Consider the following 15,009-nt stretch of genomic DNA (forward strand, 5'->3'; position numbering starts at 1 on the left):
GGGAGCGTCTCTGGATCTGCTATGATATTGGGCTTCGTGGTATTCTCCATGTTGGAAGCCCCATGGCTAATTCTAATCTAGAGGGCACTCGGGCTGGTTATATAATAAGGCACTGGGCCAAATTCCATTTTGGGGCTCTGAAGCTACCTCTATTATTGGATACTGTGTCATGTCTGCAAATGAGGGCAATGTGTCCGGCTCTATTTCGGGACGCCACTCAAAATGGGGCCATTGCATCTGCTTCTGTTATGAGTCTACTATGTACTGTAATGGGGGGCACATTTTTTATTATGTGGGTACAAGGTACTGATATACTGCCACTTTTTAGTAAGAGGATACTGGTTACTGTTATGGGCCACATCTATATTTTGAGGGTACCGTGTAGTGTTATAAGGAGGCATTTATTTTGTATACTTTTACAGTGGCACATCAATATTTTGAGGGTACTGTGTACATTGGGGCACAGTAATTTTGCGGGCACTATATACTGTTATGGAGGCACATACGGTATATATTTTGAGGGTACTATATACCGTACTGTTATGGGGGTACATCTATATTTTGAAGGTAAAGTGTACTGTAATGAGAGCACAGTAATGTTGCAGGCACTATATACTGTTATGGAGAACATATATATTTTGAGGGTACTATATACTATTATGGGGGTACAGCTATATTTTGAGGGTACTGTGTACTGTAATGAGAGCACAGTAATGTTGCAAGCACTATATACTGTTATGTAGGCACATATATCTTTTGAGGGTACACTTTACAGTTTTGGGGTCACTAATATCACTTTGCACTTAGACTGTGGTACATGAGCCCCATGGGATATGCACAATGGGAAAGATTTATCAAAAATGTCTATCTTTGTTGCCCATAGCAACCAATCACAGCGCATCATTTATCTTTAAAGATTTGGAAAAACTAAAGCTGTACTGTGGTTGCTATGGGCAACTAGACAGGCTTTAGGGCCTACTGTCTTTATACAGTGTCTTTTAATAAATATAGCCATAGCCTTGGGGGTATTTTATGTAAGCTCTGGCAGTGGAGGTCCTAAGATACAGGCGGATCCATAACTGCCCCCTCATCTGCTTTTTGCCACCTGTAAAATTCTCCACCAGCAATGGCTTATTTATAGGCCAAGGCCATTTATGTTGCTTAGCAACTGCTGGACTTCCCCTGTGGGGGTGACCACCACCGAACGGCCATAACTAATCTGTACATGTAATCACTGACCTCCGAGCCGGGGGGATCTTCTGGGTTGTACATAAAGGCCTTAAACAAGTTTGGATGAGCTCCTGTCCATATATCCCCAGTGACAGGATCCACCGACAGGTTATCCAAAAGTGCATCCAGATCTACCGCCTGGTATCCAAAAAAAGGAAGAAAATTATAAAAAATATGAAGTTTAATGTGAAGATAGATGATAGAGATTGAGAGGTATACAGCACAGTGCAAAGGTTTAGAAAACTGAATGAAGCTGAATTCAGATCAGTATTTGGTGACCGCCCTTTGCCTTCATCGGCTCTTCTAGGTCACTTCTACAGTCAGCAATTTTGTTGGATTAGAGTCAGGTGTCTCAGTAACAAATTCTACCAAACAGGTGATAATAATCATTTTCATATGAAGGTTGTAACACAGTTATTAACTGAAACAGAAACAGCGGTGTGGGAGGCGTAATCTGGGTGAGGAACAGACAAACTCTGCTATCTTTGGGGTCATTCTACAGCTGTAGAATAGATTTGGAGCCTCCATGATGTTATTACATGATGGATGAGTATCTGCCTGTATTTCCCAGCACTGAGGACACCATTAATCCCAACAAAATCCACCACTCCATTTGATGAAATGCAGCCCCAAATCTACAGGACCCCCCACTGTAATTCACTGTTCCTGCAGTCCCTCATTGTTGTGCCACTCTTCAGCCCTTTGATGAGACATTGCTTCTTTTATAGCCAAATATTTCACATTTTGGCTCCTTATTCCAGAGCCATTTTTCTGCACCCCAGTTCCTATGTTTTCATGTATAGTTAACTTGACCTTGTATCCATATAGAAGGTCTGGGGCTTTGGGCCACAATTATTCCATGGTGACCACTTCTGGCCAGACTTCTCCAAACAGTAGATGGTGGTACCCCTAGTTGCTGCCAGTTCTGAGCTGATGGCACTGCTGGACATCTTCCGATTTAGAAGGGAAGTAACATGATTTCATTTACTAAGATCCCTTGGCTGACCACTACAGTACCTAACGTTGCTCATTTCTTGGTGCTTCTGCAAAAGAGCTTGAACCTCACATGATGAAACCCCAGTCTCCTGGGAAATCTTTGCTTGGGAGAGACCTGGCTGATGCAGTATAACTACCTTGTGTCTTGTTGATGTTCTTAGTCTTGCTTTGGTTTTTGAGCTGTGATCAAAGGGTAGTAATCATGATGTGTCTTTCACCTTCTACGCTAAGACTCCTTGGCTGACCACTGCGTCTACGGGCCTTAACGTTGCCCATTTCTTGGTGCTTCTTCAAAAGACCTTGAACAGAACATGATGAAATCTTTGCCTGGGAGAGACCTGGCTGATGCAGTATAACTACCTTGTGCCTTGTTGGTGCGCTCAGTCTTGCCATGGTGTATGAGCTGTCATATGAAACCATCTTCCAAATCCTCACCTTTGTAGCAAAGTTTGTTCCTCACCCAGATTAAGATAGATTAATAGATAATTAGATAGATAGATAAATAGAATTAGTCATGCAAATAAACATGACAGGTATAAGCTATAGATGACATATTATACATAGAAAGACAGATATGAACATATATATTTGATAGATAAATCTATCGTTTTACCTTTATTGGGGTGAGGGACCAATCTTTATTTTTTTTGTAGACATTAATGGTATGAGCTGTTAAATCGGCGGCATAGATAAATCTAGAGGAAGACACAATGGTCACAGTAACACAATACAGCATTAACATAACTGCTTTGGATTAGCCCTTTCAGTGCCGCGACGTTACACAAATAAAACCCAAATCCGGAATAAAAAAAACAACAACTCCCAATACACCTCATACACATTGTCAACAGACGATTTGACTGGGACCCTTTTGCCGTGTGATTGTTGGGAAGGAGAACCACATGACACATTAAGTTCAAGTTTTTTGGTGTCACTCATGTAACAATGGAGAAGCAGAACACTGCCCCCTATTGGTGGAGCACTTGTATTTTTAGTGAAGCTCAATGTAGGTCCATGGGACAGGACACAAGACTTCAGCGTATTCCTACTGCTCTGGGGCAGGAGGACATTTGGTCTGAGCTGAGATAGCCCCTCCATGAGCCTCGTGTTTTTTGTTTTTCATCTGCCCCTCCATGGACCGGTCAGTAATGAGAAGACACTTACTTTTTGTCATTAGACATGGCGATTCCATTGCCGCTATAAAATCCTGTGACCACATTTCGGACGTCCCCGGGACTGTAATACACGACACCTGTCCACCGAAATCCAACCACAATTTCCACAACTTTCATGCTTTCAAAGTAGTAATCAATGGTGGCGTAGAAGCTCTCGGGACCAAGGGCAACAATATCATTAACACTAAAGGCAAAGGTAAAGGAAAGTTACAACGGGCGGCCAGGATATTTTTCCAGGAACAGTGCCACTGTTGTTAAAAGGCCAAGTCTAGTATTGCGTGCTGCGTCCAACTGACTTGAAGGAATAAAAGCTGCATTACCAGACATGGCCTATGTGTGAGAGTGGCGCTAAGAGAAGATTATTTTTGTTTTAATTCTGGATAACTCCTTTAACAGCCATATTATTGTAGTGCAGATGGAAAGTCAGTTCACTTCCCCATTGAATTGATTTGGCAAATAAATGGTAATTGGTCTGTAATATCACCTGGCCATAATTCGGTACACCTCAGAGAATGTCCTTGGAGCTGAGCTTTAAATACTCACTGCCCCCCATTTCTAAAGTCTTGGCCCCCAAGGGATCAGGTCTGGAGTATGTGTTTTGTTTCAAGGGTCTGTTATTGGATCTGTTTTAATTTAAGGTCTGGTTTGGAGTCTTTATTTGTTTAGGGGTTTTGTATTAATTTAAGGGGTCTTGTTTAGGGTCTGTATTTGTTTAGGGGGTTTGTCTTCATTTGAGTGGTCTGGTTTGGGGACTATATTTGTTTAGGGGTTTTGTATTAATTTAAGGGGTCTGGTTTGGGGTCTGTATTTTCTTAAGGGTCTGGTCTGGGATCTGTTTTAAATAAAGGGGTTTGGTTTGGAGTCTATTCTAAATAAAGGGGTCTGGTTAGGGGTCTGTATTTTCTTAAGGGTCTGGTTTGTTGTTTATTCTAAATAAAGGGGTCTGGTTTGGGGGTCTATTCTAAATAAAGGGGTCTGGTTTGACGTCTGTTTTAAATAAAGGGGTCTGGTATGGAGTCTGTATACATATTTGGCGTTTCAAAAGAGGTCACATGCACTACTAGTGATCTAATGCTGCAGCTTGGAGGTGTGGCCTGTATAAAGGGGAGGGGCATAATGTAAATGGCACTTTATACATCACTTTTCGAAATCTCCTGGATCACAGCACTGATTATACAGTGCCTACAAGTAGTATTCAACCCCCTGCAGATTTAGCAGGTTTGATAAGATGCAAATAAGTTAGAGCCTGCAAACTTCAAACAAGAGCAGGATTTATTAACAGATGCATAAATCTTACAAACCAACAAGTTATGTTGCTCAGTTAAATTTTAATAAATTTTCAACATAAAAGTGTGGCTCAATTATTATTCAACCCCTAGGTTTAATATTTTGTGGAATAACCCTTGTTTGCAATTACAGCTAATAATCGTCTTTTATAAGACCTGATCAGGCCGGCACAGGTCTCTGGAGTTATCTTGGCCCACTCCTCCATGCAGATCTTCTCCAAGTTATCTAGGTTCTTTGGGTGTCTCATGTGGACTTTAATCTTGAGCTCCTTCCACAAGTTTTCAATTGGGTTAAGGTCAGGAGACTGACTAGGCCACTGCAACACCTTGATTTTTTCCCTCTTGAACCAGGCCTTGGTTTTCTTGGCTGTGTGCTTTGGGTCGTTGTCTTGTTGGAAGATGAAATGATGACCCATCTTAAGATCCTTGATGGAGGAGCGGAGGTTCTTGGCCAAAATCTCCAGGTAGGCCGTGCTATCCATCTTCCCATGGATGCGGACCAGATGGCCAGGCCCCTTGGCGGAGAAACAGCCCCACAGCATGATGCTGCCACCACCATGCTTGACTGTAGGGATGGTATTCTTGGGGTCGTATGCAGTGCCATCCAGTCTCCAAACGTCACGTGTGTGGTTGGCACCAAAGATCTCGATCTTGGTCTCATCAGACCAGAGAACCTTGAACCAGTCTGTCTCAGAGTCCTCCAAGTGATCATGAGCAAACTGTAGACGAGCCTTGACATGACGCTTTGAAAGTAAAGGTACCTTACGGGCTCGTCTGGAACGGAGATCATTGCGGTGGAGTACGTTACTTATGGTATTGACTGAAACCAATGTCCCCACTGCCATAAGATCTTCCCGGAGCTCCTTCCTTGTTGTCCTTGGGTGAGCCTTGACTCTTCGGACAAGCCTGGCCTCGGCACGGGTGGAAACTTTCAAAGGCTGTCCAGGCCGTGGAAGGCTAACAGTAGTTCCATAAGCCTTCCACTTCCGGATGATGCTCCCAACAGTGGAGACAGGTAGGCCCAACTCCTTGGAAAGGGTTTTGTACCCCTTGCCAGCCTTGTGACCCTCCACGATCTTGTCTCTGATGGTCTTGGAATGCTCCTTTGTCTTTCCCATGTTGACCAAGTATGAGTGCTGTTCACAAGTTTGGGGAGGGTCTTAATTAGTCAGAAAAGGCTGGAAAAAGAGATAATTAATCCAAACATGTGAAGCTCATTGTTCTTTGTGCCTGAAATACTTCTTAATACTTTAGGGGAACCAAACAGAATTCTTGTGGTTTGAGGGGTTGAATAATAAATGACCCTCTGAATAAACTTTTCACAATTTAAAAAAAAAAAGAAAAAAAGAAATAACATTCTTTTTTGCTGCATTTCACACTTCCAGGCTGATCTACAGTCCAAATGTCACAATGCCAAGTTAATTCCGAATGTGTAAACCTGCTAAATCTGCAGGGGGTTGAATACTACTTGTAGGCACTGTATATACATACATATATTATATATATATATATATATATATATATATATATATATACATACACATATATACACACACTTTTTTATATATATATATATATATATATATATATATACACAATATTTTATTGTGCACTGAATGCTCCTTTCGGCTGAACGGCTTCTGTACCTGTTGAGAAGTTCGTGTCTCACGGATTTCAGATGGATGAGAGAATGTTCTTCCTGTACAAATCTAAATATCTCAATTACGGACTCAAACTGAGGATGATTCACCACGAAGAGATAGACTGAGCCATCTAAAGAAGGGAAATAGAGAGAAACCATGCTTAATCAGCGCAGGCTGCAGACAATAATTTATATTGGTATGGTAGGTTTGTGGGATGTCTAAGATTTAGGACTGAAATACTTTCTGTGGCCACTAGGGGGATGGGAATTCATTATTCATATCTCTATGCAGTGAGCTCCCCCTAGTGGTGGCTGCAGGTGGACATAATTTTATTAATTAACCCCTTCAGCCCCGGGGCACTTTCCGTTTTTGCGTTTTTGTTTTTTGCTCCCCTTCTTCCGAGAGCCGTAACTTTTTTATTTTTTCGTCAATCTTGCCATATGAGGGCTTGTTTTTTGCGGAACAAGTTGTACTTTTAAATGAAACCATAAGTTTTACCATATGATGTACTGGAAAACAGCAAAAAAATTCCAAGTGTGGAAAAATTGCAAAAAAAGTGTGATGGCACAATAGTTTTTGGGATGTTTTATTCACGGTGTTTACTATATGGTAAAACTGATGTGTGGGTATGATACCTGAGGTCGGTGCGAGTTTGTAGACATCAAACATGTATAGGTTTACTTGTATCTAAGGGGTTAAAAAAAATTCACAAGTTTGTCCAATAAAAGTGGCGCACGTTTTGCGCCATTTTCCGAAACACGTAGCGTTCTTATTTTTTGGGATCTATGGCTCAGTGACGGCTTATTTTTTGCGTCTCGAGCTGATGTTTCTAATGGTAGCATTTTTGCGCAGATGCTACGTTTTGATCGCCTGTTATTGCATTTTGCGTAAAACTTGCGGCGACCAAAAAACGTAATTTTGCCGTTTGGAATTTTTTTGCCACTACGCCGTTTACCAATCAGATTAATTGATTTTATATTTTGATAGATCGGGCATTTCTGAACGCGGCGATACCAAATATGTGTATATTTATTTATTTTTTAATCCTTTAATTTTCAATGGGGGGAAAGGGGGGTGACTTGAACTTTTAGGTTTTTTGGTTTTTTTTTAATTTTTTAAAACTTTTTTTTTACTTTTTTTATTTTATTTTTCTAGTCCCCCTAGGGGGCTATAGCGATCAGCAATCCGATTGCTGATCGCTATCTGCTGATCACAGCTATGGCGCTGTAAACAGCAGAAATAGTCACTTTCTTTTTTCCTCTGCTCCGTGCCAAGGAAGAATGAAAGTGAAACTTCGTAGCACCAGGCGTCATCACATGACCCTGTGCTACGATGGCAACCACCGAACGTCACGTGATCACTCACGTGACGTCCGGAGGGGGCGGCGGTAAGTAAAAAAGATGGCCGCGCGCATATAGATCTCGCTGCCAGACTTTGGCAGCGAGATCTAAGGGGTTAATGTTCCGGGTGGAATGCGATTTCACTCGGAACATGTAGGCACACATGTCAGCTGTTGAAAACAGCTGATATGTGTGCCGATCCACGCCGCCTGCCCGCGGCAGGGGGCGGGGCTTACCGGGACACGATCCATGACGGAAAAATCCGTCCATGGTCGTGAAGGGGTTAAAGAGAACTGTTCACATTATGGAGGAGCAGATCGATATATACGGTAATTTGATAGTCGAAAAAATTACGTACAAGTTGCATTTTATTCCTTTCTATCCTTGCTTCGGAGTCCAGTAGGCGGTCTTATTCAGCGATTCACTGCGAAATACGTTAAATGCACCACCTAAAAATTGAATCCCTATATACGACACATTCAACTAAGCCAGTGATCAGCCCCCTACGCCGAAAAAGGAACAGGATCTGCTGAGTCCCAGCACCAGAATGGAAAGGGTTAATCCTATCTTTAGAAGTTATCACCTATAACATGAGAGAGTGATGACTTTTGTGATGGGTGGTGGGTCTGGCTGCTGAAATCTGCCCTTAGTCAGAGGAAGGGGGAAGGGGCACTGAAATGTGACATGATCACCTATTTCATACATAGGTGACACCTTCTAAAGATGGGCACAGCCATTTAAGCATATTAAACTTAATTTTTTTCTCACAAGACAACCCCTTTAATTATGTAAGATTTAATTTCGGGGGTTCTGTTATGGATTACAGAACAGGAGAAGGACTTGGGGATTCTCATTACAAATAAGCTGAGCAGCAGCACTCAATGTCAGGCAGCAGCTGCTAAAGCAAACAAGATTTTAGGGTGTATAAAAAGAGAGATTAGATCCCGGGATCCCAACGTATTCTTACCCCTCTATAAATCACTTGTAAGGCCACATCTGGAATATGGGTCCAGTTTTGGGCTCCACATTTTAAAAAGGACATTCAGAAGTTAGAATCAGTTCAAAGGCAGGCAACTAGACTACTACAAGGAATGGAGGCCGCCCGTATGATGAGAGGAGGAAAAAGACGTCTCAGAGGAGATCTCATTTATATGTATAAATACATGTGTGGTCAATATAAAGGACTGGCACATGACTTATTCCTTCCAAAGACAATACTAACCCCTTCACAACTAAGGATGTATATATACGTCCTTAGCCGAATCTGTCCTTTTAATGTGGGCTCGCAGACATGCAGTTCACAGGCGTTGGTGCATCGGAGGTCAGAGATCCACCTGCACCTGTTAACCCTTTAGATCGCACTGTCAAACTCTGACAGCGCGATCTAACACGCCTGCCGCCATCAGTGCTCCCATGACGAGACCACGGGGCGCCAATGGGTTGCTATTACAGCATGGGGTGAGATGATGACTCCTGTCGCTGCCATGACGCGTCTCCTGTGAATGCCAGCACTCACAGGAGAGTTGCTGATACTGAAGCATTGCTCTGAGAAGCGATCAGAGTGTGCAGGCATAAAGTCCACTAGGGGGACTGGTAAAATAAATAAAGATTGTAAAAAAAAAAAAAAGTTTTAAAAAATATGAAAAAAAACCAAATCACCCCCCTTTTGCCCCATTGAAAATAAAACAATAAAAAAATGACACATATTTGGTTCAGAAATACCCGATCTATCAAAATATAAAATCAATCAATCTGATTGGCAAAGGGTATAGTAAGAAAAAAAATCAAAACACCAGGATTAGGTTTTTTTGGTCTCCGCAACAATAACAGGCAAGCAATGGTGTCATTCAAAAGTACAACTCGTCCCACAAAAAACAAACCCTAATATGGTTATATTAACAGAAAAATAAAAAAGTTATGGCTCTTGGAATGAAGGGGAGGAGAAAATGGAAAATCACCCGGGGGGCGCTCACTGTGGGTGAAAGAAAGGCGATTCCGGTAGCTAAATAGGAAAGGGTTCTTTACAGTTAGAGCTGGGGGATGTCCCATTTTTGAGGACTCCCACCTAATTAAGTGCTGTTTAAAAATGAGAGCTGCAATCTGATTGGTTGTTCTGTACTGATAAATCCCTCCCATGAGGTCCCCCCGGATGTCTTACCCTCCTCATTAATGTACAGGCTCATCCCATGAGGGTTGAAGGAGTCGGTGTCGAAGCCTTCACTGATGCGTAGAGGAGTTGGGTTGAGGGCGCCGTCCTTCAGGTCTAAGAGGAGGATTTGTCCAGGTTCGTCGGGTGCAAAGCTCTTCATGTCGGGAAACTTCAGACCCTAAAAAATGTGCTGCAAAAATATTTATACACCACCCATCCCCCACCTCGAAAATTGTGACATTAAAGGGGTCGTCCTAGTTTGATGGCCTTTATATGAACTTAAAAGGTTTGGTCACTACTTTTTTTTTCTGATGACCCATCCTTGGGAAAGCCAATAATATATGATCGGAGGGGATGAGAAGCCCGGCCCCTGGTGTTACCGGCACCAGCATGGTCACCTCTGTATGGAAACGAGCGTCATCATGTGTGTGAACTGCGCCTTACTCGCAATGTCTTGTTTTGTTTGTAAAGTGCCGTGTAATAAAAAGTATTATTATTACTGACAGCAAGCAGAGATCTGAAAATGATGAGAAACTAAAGAACAAAGTATATTGGAAAGTTGTAGACCTTTTCATTTACCCAGAACTCTCCTATATAATGATGATGGGGCGTTATGTGCTTTTGACTCTTCCAATACGAGGGAGTAAAGCTTGGAGATAAGATGTATGTGAAAGGTGTGCGCAGTCTATACGTCTTATCAGTGCGAGTCTTCCGGAATATATACTAAAGTCCACGGAAAACCTAAATATACTTGTGTCTGTTACTGACTGAGCACTCGGAGCGGGGGAGGGGGGTGAAAATAGGAGAAAATTACAGAAATCAACAGGAGGTGTAGGAACCAGTTCTTTGGGCGGCCGTCCTGCTCTCAGGATATTACTTTCCTGTTCCTTACATAGAACTCACAATATTTCAATCCCTATTTGAGACATAAATTATTTTTTATAGGTATAGATTAATCTTCTACCTGCTGATATCATCCCTCTGGTTACTTCCTCTATTTGCAGATGTCATTGCCCTACTCCTTGGCACCATTTTTCTACTTACTGACATCATCCCTCTATTTGCCGGTTATTTTCTACTTTCTCATTTCATCTCTTTCCTTAGTGACATCATTCCTTTATTTGCCGACATCATTCCTCTACTTGCTGATGTCATCCCTCTATATTTGCTGATGTCATCCCCCTATATTTGATGATGTCATCCCTCTATATTTGCTGAGGTTATCCCTCTATATTTGCTGATGTCACCCCTCTATATTTGATGATGTCATCCCCCTATATTTGCTGATGTCATCCCTCTATATTTGATGATGTCATCCCTCTATATTTGCTGATGTCATCCCTCTATATTTGCTGATGTCATCCCTCTATATTTGCTGATGTCATCCCTCTATATTTGCTGATGTCATCCCTCTATATGTGCTGATGTCATCCCTCTATATTTGATGATGTCATCCCTCTATATTTGCTGATGTCATCCCTCTATATTTGCTGATGTCATCCCTCTATATTTGCTGATGTCATCCCTCTATATTTGCTGATGTCATCCCTTTATATTTGCTGATGTCATCCCTCTATATTTGCTGATGTCATCCCTCTATATTTGCTGATGTCATCCCTCTATATTTGCTGATTTCATTTTTTTACATTAATCTTTGTGACATACTTGAAATAAATGGTAACTACTCACAGTGCTTATAAAGGCCAGACCATTAGGGAGAATTTCGATATCTTCAGCACCGGCCTCTGTGGGAGAAATCAACCTAAGGTTATGAGAGATTTTATATTCCGGAGCTTCATTCACAATTCTGCAGGCTTCAGATTTAAGTGCCAGAATCTGTAGTCTCCGTAGATCCAGCCGCCGCCATGACAGTTAGCAGTGATTGTAAAAAACACCTTGTGACACCTAGGTTATAAAGGGCGGTCACCAGCTCCAATAGGGCATGTGGAAAAGTGTTCAGTGATCCATGATTTAGTTAATCAACACTGATCTTATCCCAGTGCGCACCGACACTATGGTTTTTGACCCTTGTGTTGAGGTTTCACGCTGTGACATCCATGGTGCATAGGACGCCCCATGTTGGAAGCACAAGAGCCCCTGATTTACAAGAGTGATGTGGAGGGTCTGGATCCATGTGTGTGGAAGATTTACATTTTTAAGGTTTTATTACATGAGGACATTAAGATAATTAGAAAAACTCACCTATCCCTTTGAGGAGCTGACAATTTGGGAGGTCTACCGGCTCTACTTCATTGAAGATTTTGGTTCTATGACTGAAGAAGAAAAAATAATTCAGAAAATCTCATATCGGACGTCAAAATTACTCATAATATTCATAAAAAATTAGAGTGAAATTTGATCACCAAAAAACAGTGGCTAGAAGCGTAACGCTCGCGGCTGGACATAGGCCGCGGGCGGAGGTGGACCCACTGGATCACATAGGGGACCCGGGGTTACCCTTTCGTGGGAATGGCTTGACTAAGTGCCTGCCGCGAGGTAGACACCAGGTGCCACTCCTAGGGTAGTATCAAAAAAAAAAAAAAAAAGTAATGCAGTAATGCAGTGCCATATCTTCCCTGGTAAATTTTTGGCTTTTTTCAGTGTGCAACTGTTTGCATTTATAGATACTCCCAGGGTAGTGACCGGGACTGTGGCAGTTGACCCCCAGGGCAGGGACGGACACGGGTACAAACAGGCAGAGTCTTTTGGGCAGCAGGGACTACTGGGAAGGTTTAGGCCCGTTTCACACATCCGGAATTTCGCCGGATACGGCACGCATGCAGTACAGTAGATTCATTTACAGTGGAAGCGCGACACCATGCGGTTGTGTACTTCATGCACAACCGCATTTGTCCGCATCAAATACAGGTAAGATCATATCTCAGGAAAGCGTCGAGAGAGCGTTGCATTAATTGTCATTCTCCTTTGATCTTGAACTCACAATTGGCTTACACAATAGTACGGAGACCTTTACACCAGATCCGCCCGGCCTTGGACAATGCTTTGTGCAGACATTTCTACGTATTTCCCAATACTCTATCATGTCCCAGTGTTGTATGAAGCCTCATGAGGGGTCCTGAATTTGGGTGGCTTATTGCAGAAAGGCAAGATAATATGAGGCGAGGGCACAAATACAGACGGACAGGTAGTGGAGCGGTATTATTCATCTGCTCCAAAGAGGGAAGAAGGATTTTGACTAGAAGTCGATTTCTGTGACATGCCGGGAACAAATCAACCACCACGCTGGGGAACGGGGTAGCACTTAAAGGTGCTTAGGTGTTTGCCATACTTGTATATGTAAGGCATAATTATATATACATACGTTATACAATAAAACAATAGTGCCCAAAGCCAGCCTGCTGCATCAAAAGCCAACTAAATATTGTCAAGTTTTAGAAAAGGCTTTTTTTAAAAAAAAAATAAAATTCTTTTACCGAAACAGTACAGAAGTTATCATTTACTCTAACAAAAGGCTAATGGACATTGTATATATATATATATATATATATATATATATATATATATATATATATATATATACAGTCATATGAAAAAGTTTGGGCACCCCTATTAATGTTAACCTTTTTTCTTTATAACAATTTGGGTTTTTGCTATTTCAGTGTCATATATCTAATAACTGATGGACTCAATAATATTTCTGAATTGAAATGAGGTTTATTGTACTAACAGAAAATGTGCAATCCGCATTAAACAAAATTTGACCGTTGCAAAAGTATGGGCACCCTTATCAATTTCTTGATTTGAACACTCCTAACTACTTTTTACTGACTTACTGAAGCACTAAATTGGTTTTATAACCTCATTGAGCTTTGAGCTTCATAGGCCGGTGTATCCAATCATGAGAAAAGGTATTTAAGGTGGCCACTTGCAAGTTGTTCTCCTATTTGAATCTCCTATGAAGAGTGGCATCATGGGCTCCTCAAAACAACTCTCAAATGATCTGAAAACAAAGATTATTCAGCATAGCTGTTCGGGGGAAGGATACAAAAAGTTGTCTCAGAGATTTAAACTGTCAGTTTCCACTGTGAGGAACATAGTAAGGAAATGGAAGAACACAGGTACAGTTCTTGTTAAGCCCAGAAGTGGCAGGCCAAGAAAAATATCAGAAAGGCAGAGAAGAAGAATGGTGAGAACAGTCAAGGACAATCCACAGACCACCTCCAAAGACCTGCAGCATCATCTTGCTGCAGATGGTGTCAATGTGCATCGGTCAACAATACAGCGCACGTTGCACAAGGAGAAGCTGTATTGGAGAGTGATGCGAAAGAAGCCATTTCTGCAAGCACGCCACAAACAGAGTCGCCTGAGGTATGCAAAAGCACATTTGGACAAGCCAGTTACATTTTGGAAGAAGGTCCTGTGGACTGATGAAACAAAGATTGAGTTGTTTGGTCATACAAAAAGGCGTTATGCATGGAGGCAAAAAAACACGGCATTCCAAGAAAAGCACTTGCTACCCACAGTAAAATTTGGTGGAGGTTCCATCATGCTTTGGGGCTGCGTGGCCAATGCCAACACTGGGAATATTGTTAAAGTTGAGGGTTGCATGGATTCAACTCAGTATCAGCAGATTCTTGACACTAATGTGCAAGAATCAGTGACGAAGTTGAAGTTACGCAGGGGATGGATATTTCAGCAAGACAATGATCCAAAACACTGCTCCAAATCTACTCAGGCATTCATGCAGAGGAACAATTACAATGTTCTGGAATGGCCATCCCAGTCCCCAGACCTGAATATCATTGAACATCTGTGGGATGATGTGAAGCGGCTGTCCATGCTCGGCGACCATCAAACTTAACTGAACTGGAATTGTTTTGTAAACAGGAATGGTCGAATATACCTTCATCCAGGATCCAGGAGCTCATTAAAAGCTACAGGAAGAGACTAGAGGCTGTGATTTTTGCAAAAGGAGGATCTACAAAATATTAATGTCACTTTTATGTTGAGGTGCCCATACTTTTGCAACGGTCAAATTTTGTTTAAATGCGGATTGCACATTTTCTGTTAGTACAATAAACCTCATTTCAATCGAGAAATATTACTCAGTCCATCAGTTATTAGATATATGAAACTGAAATAGCAAAAACCCAAATTGTTATAAAGAAAAAAGGTTAACATTAATAGGGGTGCCCAAACTTTTATGACTCATATGACTGTGTATATATA

The 15,009-nt window shown here is 41.7% G+C and overlaps 1 protein-coding gene across 2 annotated transcripts in view; it reads right to left on the bottom strand.

Moving 5' to 3' along the window:
* The window catches only part of LOC142243602 (serum paraoxonase/arylesterase 2-like), a 36,596-nt gene that overhangs the window by 4,457 nt on the left and 17,130 nt on the right, over positions 1–15,009 (bottom strand). For both annotated transcript variants that reach the window (XM_075315677.1, XM_075315679.1), the window contains 7 exons: positions 12,022–12,092; positions 11,509–11,564; positions 9,829–9,997; positions 6,334–6,460; positions 3,391–3,585; positions 2,840–2,921; positions 1,240–1,368 (listed from right to left, as the gene is read on the bottom strand). In XM_075315677.1, the coding sequence (XP_075171792.1) occupies positions 1,240–1,368; positions 2,840–2,921; positions 3,391–3,585; positions 6,334–6,460; positions 9,829–9,997; positions 11,509–11,564; positions 12,022–12,092 (829 nt within the window). The remainder of the gene's footprint in view (positions 1–1,239; positions 1,369–2,839; positions 2,922–3,390; positions 3,586–6,333; positions 6,461–9,828; positions 9,998–11,508; positions 11,565–12,021; positions 12,093–15,009) is intronic.

The sequence above is a fragment of the Anomaloglossus baeobatrachus genome, chromosome 6 (genome assembly GCF_048569485.1).
Source record: "Anomaloglossus baeobatrachus isolate aAnoBae1 chromosome 6, aAnoBae1.hap1, whole genome shotgun sequence".
NCBI lineage: Eukaryota > Metazoa > Chordata > Amphibia > Anura > Aromobatidae > Anomaloglossus > Anomaloglossus baeobatrachus.